The following is a 9934-nucleotide window of genomic DNA, read 5'->3' on the forward strand; positions in this document are numbered from 1 at the left end:
GTCAGTTACCTTCCCGCTGGAGCAGTACCTATTTATCTACTTGCACTTTGACATGCTTTCGAACTGCTAGGTTGGCAAGGAGCAGGGACCGAGCAACGGGAGCTCACCCCATTGCGGGGATTCGAACCACCGACCTTCTGATTGGCAAGCCCTAGGCTCTGTGGCTTAACCCACAGCGCCACCCGCATCCCATTGTGTCCCAAGTACCACCCTTCATTTGCACCAGGCCTAATGGCAACCGGCATACCAGTTTAGCTTAGGTCAGGGGTTGACAAGGTTTACCTTGCCTGGGCCAGATCACTTGGGTGGAGATCCTCCGTGGGCGCCGGAAATCGCTTCTGCACATGCCCAGACGCCGAAAATCATGCCAGCACAGAAGCGATATTCGGCGTCTGTGCATGCGCAGAAGTGATTTCCGGAGCCACGGAAGAGAGTCCCCACACAGTTTAACGCAGCACGGCGGGACTTGCTGAATGGGCGACTCAGTTCTGGGGCGGCTTGTAGGCCGGTTAAATGGCCTCCGCGGGCTGCTTCTGGCCCATGGGCCACATGTCGCTGACCCCTAGGCTTAGGTTTTCAGAAGATAACAATTCTGGGGATTCTTAGTTAAAGCAGCATTTATTTCCACTTAGTGCCTTCCTTTTTCTGGCTGAATGTCTGTCCTAGCTAAGCTATCCAGCTTTTCCGATGACCTTATGGGTGTTCAAAGGCCTTATGGGTGAAACCCAAAGTCCTTTGCTGATTCCTTCCACTCACAAGCTATCAAGCATGAATCATAAAATATCATAGCTGTCAACGTTTCCCTTTTTTAAAGGGAAATTCCCTTATTCTGAATAGGACTCCTCGCAAGAAAAGGGAAAAGTTGACAGCTATGTAAAATATTAGGAGATTAGGATTGCCATATTTCAAAATGTGAAACATCCAGACAGAAAAGTTGGTGACCTTGTTTTTTGTTTTTTAAGTTTTGGCCAAAGAAATTGGGCGTTTTTGAAATCTGCAAAAACGGCACTGCAGACATGGGCTGCTATATGTCTGGAGTTTTCCGGACATTAGCCGATTTCCGAAAGGACACTGCTTGCGGCTGCAGTATTCCTATATGTCCAGAAAATTCCAGACGTATGGCAACCGTATAATAAATCCTGTTAAGTTGGGAGAGAGACCCAACCTGACCCTAACTGCTGCTCTGGCCACTCTTGTCTTTGATAGCTGTCTTCCATAGACCAATAATGACGGCAACGAAGAGGCGTTTGCATACATTTCACTTTATTGTTCTACTTTTACACAGTAAAAGTACAGAAATGCCTGAGTTATCTAGATTCTTTTGCTGATCCTCTTGTATTGAATGTCACCCATACTCAGCGTCTAGAAAGGGAAGAAAAAAACCAAGAGCTTTAATCATCCACACTTTATATTTCTTTTTTAAAAAAATATTTTTTTTCATTGATACTTTCTCCCAAAAGAGATCAGGGCAGCATATCCATGTTTGCAGTTATTACCTGGCTGCAAATCTGCATTGCTAAACCTAGAGGAGCGTGAATTTCAAAGGATGACTGTGTTCTGGTACATGGATTGTTTATGGAAGGCTTGAATTACCATATTTTTTTGCTCTATAAGACTCACTTTTCCCCTGCTAAAAAGTAAGGGGAAATGTCTGTGCATCTTATGGAGCGAATGCAGGCTGCACAGCTATCCCAGAAACCAGAACAGCAAGAGGGATTGCTGCTTTCACTGCACAGCTGTTCTGGCTTCTGAGATTCAGGTTTTTTTTCTTGTTTTCCTCCTCCAAAAACTAGGCACGTCTTGTGGTCTGTTGCGTCTTATTGAGCAAAAAATACAGTAGGTCGTTTTGCCTAGACATGCAAACTGAACTGAATTTCCTTGCACCCTGGTTCCCCAATAGCTACTGATCCTGCGCCCAGGATACATGATGCAGGCAAACCTTGAACCCAGAGTCTTGAGCCTACTGCACATTTGGTATATATGGGTCCCCCAAAATATTACTCCCATTTCTATTCGGTATCACCAATAATTATAATAAGGTAACAATCACTGATATATTGTCTGTAACCAATGCCTGACACCCTCTTATCTGACCCAGATTTTGTAAACCACTCTAGAATCATTGACAGTGCTTTTTTGAAATTCCCCTAATAAATAAAAATGTAATCAATATAGGCAATATTGCCTCCTACTCAAAGTATATACATTAATACCATGAGAAATCTTTTTCAGGATCAGTGGCGTAGCGTGGGTTGTCAGCACCCGGGGCAAGGCAAGTAATTTGCGCCCCCTAACCTGTGGATTTGCGTCCCTAACCCGTGGATTTGCGCCCCTAACCCGTGGATTTGCGCCCCCTAACCCCCAGATGTTGCGCCCGGTGTGGCCGGTCCCCCCTGCACCCCCCACACTACGCCACTGTTCAGGATGACCTCAAACTTCAAGTTAGCCTTCCCAAGAATGACTAATACTTTATTTGTTCATGGGATGGGATGCTGTTCTCTTAAACATCTGCACCAGGAGTGTACAACTTGAAACAGGATGACCTTTAAAGCCCTAAATGATCTTGGTCCAGTCTACCTGAAGGAGCGTCTCCACCCCCATTGTTCTGCCCAGACACTGAGGTCCAGCGCTGAGGGCCTTCTGGCAGTTCCCTCACTGCAAGAAGCCAAGTTACAGGGAACCAGGCAGAGGGCCTTCTCGGTAGTGGCACCTGCCCTGTGGAATGCCCTCCCACTAGATGTCAAAGAGAAAAACAACTACCAGACTTTTAGAAGACATCTGAAGGCAGCCCTGTTTAGGGAAGCTTTTAATGTTTAATAGACTATTGTATTTTAATATTCTTTTGGAAGCAGCCCAGAGTGGCTGGGGAAACCCAGCCAGATGGGCAGGGTATAAATAATAAATTATTATAATTCTCCACTTAGCAGATGACCCAAAGGCTGTGGCCCCCTGCCATACATTAAAATATTTACATTCTACCTGAATTTGAAACCAAACCACCCAATGCATTGAAACTGAAAAAGTATGGATATGAGGAACATGCTAAATCCTTTGATACTGTGGTGCAGGGTAGCTTATGCGGTGGACCCCAGATATTGTGGAACTACAACTCCCACCAGCCTTGACCATTAGCTATGTTGGCTGGCGTCAAAGAGTGAGCCTTCAGTAATCACAACATTCAGAGTTGGAGTTATTAGCAAAAACACAATTTCTGCACTGAAAACGTGGCTGAGGGTCAGGCCCAAAGAGCACAGTAAATCTTCTCTGGCAGGTCTTGCCCCCATGAAGCAGTTGTTGAGTCTGAAAGTTCCCACAGCTGTCTTAAGTCCCCTCCTCTCCAGGGTTTTCCCCAAGAAATCAGAGACTGCATCTGCGTTCAAGCCAACCACTTCTCCGCCCTTTTCATGTCTCTTCTGGTTCTGGGAGACAAGGGGAGGGGAGCTTGTCAGAGCAGGAGGGGGAGACACCCGCGACTCTTCACTGCCCTGACTCATCTCTGCATCTTGGCCTCCTTCCTCTCTCCTTGCCTTCTTCGGTTTCTGCCTCTGGTTCTGGACTTATCTGTGCCACTGTGATGGCCTGGAACTTGGGCTCGGACTTGGAGCCAGAGAAGTCTCAGTCCGCACCGGATCCTTTGCCTCAGGCGGCATCTGAACCTAGTCTGGGGCCTGATCCTGAAGAGCCCCAGTCTGCACAGGTTCCCCTGCAACTAGCACCAGCTGGGCCGAGTCAGGGGCCTGAGCCTGCCCTGGCTCCAGATGTGAGGATTACCTCATTGCCTTCAGCTAGGCCATCACTTACAGCTGCTCCACCACCAGTTGGGTCAGGAGAAACTGAGGCAGCCTCTGGGTCTAGTAACCCACCGACATCCCCCGAGCTGCAGAGACTAAGGTCTGAGAGGAGAGACCTGAGTGCTCGCAGGAGGAGTGCTCACCTTCCGGTGAGACAGGGAGGTGAGTCACTGGGGGATCAGGACCGGCCGTTACCCCGACAAAGAGAAAAGTCTGTCGGAACCCAGGTTGCAGGAGCAACTTTGCTGTTTGCTAGAACCTTCCTGAGACCCTGTGCCTGACCTTGACTGGTTTCCTGCCTTGGCCCTGTTGGACTGACTCCTCGCGGAATCCTGGGATTCTGGATCGGACCTGGACCACATTGCTTGGGTTAACCCCTGGGCCCAGCACAGCCATGGACTCTCCCACCTCTTTAAGCCCTGTAACCTTTTCAGCTTCTGCCACCTCCTCTTCCAGTCTTCTCCCTCTGACTAATCATCGTTGTCCCACCACCACTCCCTGGGCTCTGAGTCTCCTTCTCTTGGTGATTCTCCAGCTGGTTCCTCTCCCAGTCCATGACAGTTGGGACTGATGGGAGTTGTTCTCCAACAACATTTGGAGGACGTTAAATTGTCTCCTCCTGTTCCAGAGGCCTTAACTTCCAAGGCCCTCTGAAAATGGCGCAGTTAGGGTAAAATATTGTAGTGGTGGTCCAGGCTGCAATGGAGGCCTCAAGTTTAGGTGGACTTACATTAGTGATGGTGTCCCCGTTTATTTCAGTGACAGACTTGATGCCCTTCAGGTTCACAACCATCTTGTTGTCTCCTTCCATTTGAACAACGGCCTGTGGGAGAAGAAAAGCAGCCGCGATTGGGTTCCAGTTCAAGCGCTGACATTTTCATGCACCTTGTCAACATGTTCATAAGCCCAAGTTTTCCTCCACACATGAGGGGTGCCCAGTGAGCTTGCCTTTTTATTATGATCTATGGCAGTTTCCCCCAAACTTGGGTCTCCAGCTGTTTTTGGATTACAATTCCCATTATCCCTGACCAGCCAGGGATGATGGGAGTTGCAGTCCAAAAACAGCTGGATATATAAATAATTAGGAGTCACTTGAAAGTACCAAACAGGCCTAGGGTGAAATTAGGATTTAATTAAATAAATGGGATTTAGAACAGTAAGAAAAGTGAATTAGATAATAGTTGGAAATATTTTTGTTTAAGAATGATATTGGAAAGCTGCTACATGCAGATACAAGGAAATTCCAAAGGGAGGGATTTGAGGAAGTCAATTAACAGTGTAAACAAAATTGGGTTTTCAAGGGATATGGGATTAAGATTACTTTTTTATTGTTGTGGTTTTGGTTCTTTTTTTAGTATTGTATTGTATTGTATTGTTTTCTCTTTGATATGTTTTTCTGTTCCTGTTTTTCTTTTTTGTTATGTTGTATTTGTTATAATTGTGAAAAATGTAATAATTTTTTTTTTGGGGGGGGAACAGCTGGAGACCCAAGTTTGGGAAACACTGTTCTATGGCAATGTGTCAGTATGGCTCTGCGAAATATGTTACACCTCTCTGTTTTCATTAAGTGAGAAATATGCATGTATATGATCAAAGAATGTGGTCTTCCCACATACATTCCCTGGAAAAAAAATGCTTTTGCCTGCTTCATAATATTTCTTTTGAGGCTGCTGTATATGATATGGTTACCAGACGTCCCCAGTTACTGGGGACAGTCCCCGGATTTGCTAATCTGTCCCCGAACAAATTCCGTCCCTGGAATGTCCCCAGATTTGCACATTTGTCCCTGGGAACAGTGGCGTAGCGTGGGGGGTGCAGGGGGGCCCGGCCGCACCGGGCTCAACATATGAGGGTTAGGGTTAGGGGGCATAAATCCACGGGTTAGGGGTGCTGACAACCCACGCTACGCCACTGCCTGGGAAACATGGCAGTGGCAGCCTCAGCAGCCCAGAGCCAGCCTGGTAGCGCAGTTGGCTCTGGCTGGCTTCAGGAGCTGCTCGCTGCCGTGGCGCCCACCATTTTTCCTCACCGGAAGTCCCCATATGATGTGTCTTGTGTGCATATGATGTGTCTTGTGCGATCTCCTGCCCCCTTCCCCCTTTGTTTTGACTGATCGGGGGAGGCTCGGGAGTGGCGGGCGGCCAGCCGTTGCCCAGTTTCTTAAAAATTCTGTACTTTTATGTTTCACAGGGTGCGAAAGAAGGGCTTTGCACCTTTATACAATATGCATGTGTGCTTGGGCCCAGGGTCTTTTGCCTCACTATCACCACTACAGTGGTACCTCGGGTTACATACGCTTCAGGTTACAGACTCCGCTAACCCAGAAATAGTACCTCGGGTTAAGAACTTTGCTTCAGGATGAGAACAGAAATCGTGCTCCGGCGGTGCGGCAACAGCAGGAGGCCCCATTAGCTAAAGTGGTGCTTCAGGTTAAGAACAGTTTCAGGTTAAGAATGGACCTCCAGAACGAATTAAGTACTTAACCCGAGGTACCACTGTACTGACTCCCTGTTGCTACTCAGCTTCAAAAAAATAAATAAAAAATCAATGTGTCCCCGGATTCACTGAAAAAAATCTGGTATGGGGAAGATAGAGTTTGCGTACGTTTGTAGGCGGGATCTGATTGTTCTCATTAGAAACTAGCTTCCTGTTCAAAGGAAGCCAGCCCTGTATCAGGTGTGGGGAACCTTTGATTCCCCAGACACTGATGAACTACAACTCCCATCAGCCACTGCAAGCCTGGCCAATGGGACCTGTCATTCAGCAAGATCTGGAGGGCCATAGGTTCCCTGCCATATATAAATGGAGAAGACTCTACCTTGACCCTCTCTCCTGTTGGCGTCTGCAGCTCAGCCTCCTCTCCGATTGTAAACTCGTTAGTCAACACCTTGCTTCCGGTTGTCACGGTGACCTTGAACTTCTTGCCATTCTGAACAATTTCAGAGATGCTCTTGAGGTCCTTGCCCTTTTCAATCATCTCATCGGAAAGGCCTGGGCAGAAGGAAATCAACAGTCATGTGCAATGACGTAATACAGGGGTACCTCAGGTTACAGACGCTTCAGGTTACAGACTCCGCTAACCCAGAAATAGTGCTTCAGGTTAAGAACTTTGCTTCAGGATGAGAACAGAAATTGGGCGGCGGCGGCATGGCAGCAGCAGGAAGCCCCATTAGCTAAAGTGGTGCTTCAGGTTAAGAATGGTTTCAGGTTAAGAACAGACCTCCAGAACTAATTAAGTACTTAACCCGAGGTACCACTGTAGATTATTAAATAACCCTATGGCCCTGAGATCTTTTGATAAAGGACAGTATATAAAATAATAAAAATAATAAAAATAAAATAAATAATAATAATAATAATAATAATAATAATAATAATAATAGAAGAAATGTGGTGGGGACTTCACAGCTCTCAAACTCTCAGAACATTTCCACATGAAGGTTGCAATCCTATGCCCACTTAGGTACTTTGAATCACAATACCACTCACTTCTAAGTCACACAGATAGGATTACATGGTTTGAGAGTCTTTCAGGTAGATGTTCAAATGAAAGATTGAGATACATTTTTGTAATGCAAAGTGAACAGTCTGGGAGAATGTAGATTTTATATTCACATTAGAAATCTGACTTAGGTGAGACCTGTTACAACCTTCCTTTTTGAAAATACGCTTAGCTACTACACTCTATCAGACACAACCTCTTCACGGCTTAGAATTGGATAGTACATCAGGTTAATTCTGCTCTTGTGGCATGAAGATTGCCACAAATTTTAAGGCAGGTTATTGTCACTATGCTCTGTATGAGACTAAAAGACATATTCGTTCATTTTAATACCAGCAGGAAAGTAAGGAACATAAAAAGGACAACATGTGATCATAAAAATCCCATCTACACAAATTACATTTGAGACAAAAGCGCCATAATTATTTTTTAATTCTTTACTGCTTGCTGTTGGATTTCAAATCCCTTTTTAAAAGACAAAAACGAAGACCATGGCAAGGCAGGGAGCACAATTTAACCACCTCATTTGACCAGCTTACCAATGGCTTTCATGAAGGGCTCAAAATTCTCATGGGTTTGGAGTTCGAATTTTCCGTTGAAGCTCATAATGGCGATGCGTTCTTTGGAGAGATAAGAAGAGAAGGCAGCTCCTCTGGAGGCCGGCTCTTCCTTTTATAACCCTCCCTTGCCTTGAAACTTGGTCAGAGGTTAAGTGATTTCACTCCTTCCCCCTTTTGCTGAAGCGTCAACTTTGTACCGAAGTGATAGGCAATATCACTAAATCACCTGAGCTAAGTGTAATTGAGAAGTCGCACTTGCCGTGTCAGAAAGCCTCTGTTTTCTGCAGGTGGAATACATATAATAAGAAACATCTGTAAAAAGTTAGGGCAAAAATATGCAAGTGATGTTGAAGATCAATCTGCATTCTGTAGCAGTACTACAAATGTTGGAAATGCTTGCGAAAGATTGAAAGTTTAAGGAGGAAATTGCTGCAATAAGCATTACAAGTAAACTCAAACTCACTGGTCAATTTCCATTGATTTCTCTGGGTCCGCCCTGAGCTTAATTGGCTATCACTCATAGTGTTTTTCCACTGGGTCGTTACTACTACTATTAATAATAATAATAATAATAATAATAATAATAATAATAATAATAATAATAATAATAATATATTGCCCTTCATCCGAAGAACACAGGATGGTTCGCAACATGAAAATGCAAAATGAAAACACATAATACTGTGATAGGAATTTTATGGTCTTAGATATATGGTAATGTTCCTAAGTGTACCAACCAAGCACATCAGTACAGGAAGGCCAACCTGGAACCATTTTGATTCTTAAACTGACCAAATCTTTTCTCTGCAAGGTCAAAATGGAAAAGCCTCCCCATTGTCTTTTCCTTCACAAATCCTGTCTTAAGGATATGTCTGTTTGAATAAGGTGTGAGCCTGTGACCTGGCCCAGGAACTAAGTATTTATCATTACAAAAGACTGGCCAGGCTCCCCAGGCAATCCAATCAAGTAACCTGCCAGACAGGAGATAAACAAGGACAAGAGAAAAACAACATTTAAATTTCTGTGATGTAGGTATGATGTATCTGGGGGTGGTCTTGGGTTACACCCCGTCTGTGATGTATGTATGATGTTTCTGGGGGTGGTCTTGATCTACAGGGTGGCAATTTCAAAAGTCTTTATAAGGCCTTGCGCACCATTGTTCTGGGTTCCTCCTCTCTCCTGCGGGTGAGGGGAGCACCCTGTTGCAACAGATCAATAAAGATCAAGTTTACTAGCTGCTTTGCTTCTCAATATTCTCTGGTTGGCCTCTGTTATTTTCTCCTACCAATAGGGAACCTATGTAAGGACTCTATATGGGCTCTTGGATACCCCATAAGGGAAAAGGGCAAATTTTGTTTACAACAATACACAATAAATTTCAAATTAATTCATCAGTATTAACACTGATGTTGGAATTCTTCTCTAGAGCAGACTTTTAATTGGTCTGCTGCCTTAAACTGAGTTACAGTGGTGCCTCGCAAGACAAAAAGAATCCGTTCTGTGATTCTCTTCGTCTAGCGGTTTTTTCGTCTTGCGAAGCAAGCCCATTGATGGATTAGCGGATTAGCGCTATTAGCGGCTTTTAGCGGCTTATCAGCTTATCGGATCAGCTGATAAGCGGCTTAGAAAAAGGGGGGGGAGGAAAAAAACCCCGCAGGAACTCGCAAGACATTGTCGTCTTGCGAAGCAAGCCCATAGGAGATTCCTTTTGCGAAGCACCTCCAAAACGGAAAACTCTTTCGTCTAGCGAGTTTTCCGTCTTGCGAGGCATTCGTCTTGCGGGGCACCACTGTATATTGGTATGAAGGTAAAGTCAAACAATCATTTGCCCTGTTTTGAGTATGTCTGCCATTTTTATAGTGGTTTAGCTGCATGGCTTTCATGTTATTTAATACTATTTGTTTCATTGCATTTCATACTATTTGAATCCTGGAATTTGTGATTTGGTAGGGGTGCTAGGAATTATCTGTTACAGGTCCATAAGCCCTGCTCCCTATTTACAGAATTGTAAATTCCTAGATTTGTTGAGAATAAATAATTCTCAAATCACTGTACGTATATGGTGTACATCTGCGCTAAGA

General features: G+C 44.9%; 1 protein-coding gene across 1 annotated transcript; it reads right to left on the bottom strand.

The window, feature by feature from the left end:
- Positions 1 to 1246: 1246 nt before the first annotated feature.
- Positions 1247 to 8129, bottom strand: FABP1 (fatty acid binding protein 1). Its single transcript, XM_083470381.1, has 4 exons — positions 7833 to 8129; positions 6610 to 6782; positions 4522 to 4614; positions 1247 to 1362 (listed from the first exon to the last, which is right to left on the bottom strand). The coding sequence occupies exons 1-4, from the start codon at positions 7897 to 7899 to the stop codon at positions 1312 to 1314; spliced, it is 384 nt and encodes a 127-aa protein (XP_083326507.1). The 5' UTR covers positions 7900 to 8129; the 3' UTR covers positions 1247 to 1311.
- Positions 8130 to 9934: the final 1805 nt, after the last annotated feature.

This window comes from Podarcis liolepis (genome assembly GCF_965112155.1).
Source record: "Podarcis liolepis genome assembly, chromosome: 13".
Taxonomy (NCBI): Eukaryota; Metazoa; Chordata; class Lepidosauria; order Squamata; family Lacertidae; genus Podarcis; species Podarcis liolepis.

Bases quoted from the DNA above. Each gene is read 5' to 3' on its own strand.
- FABP1 (XM_083470381.1), bottom strand. From the start codon at position 7,899: ATGAGCTTCAACGGAAAATTCGAACTCCAAACCCATGAGAATTTTGAG. The intron at 4,615-6,609 runs GTAGAGTCTTCT...CTTCTCCCACAG, and splicing joins CAACAGGAGAGAGGGTCAAG to GCCGTTGTTCAAATGGAAGG. The intron at 1,363-4,521 runs GTAAGTCCACCT...TTCCCTTTCTAG, and splicing joins ACGGGGACACCATCACTAAT to ACGCTGAGTATGGGTGACAT.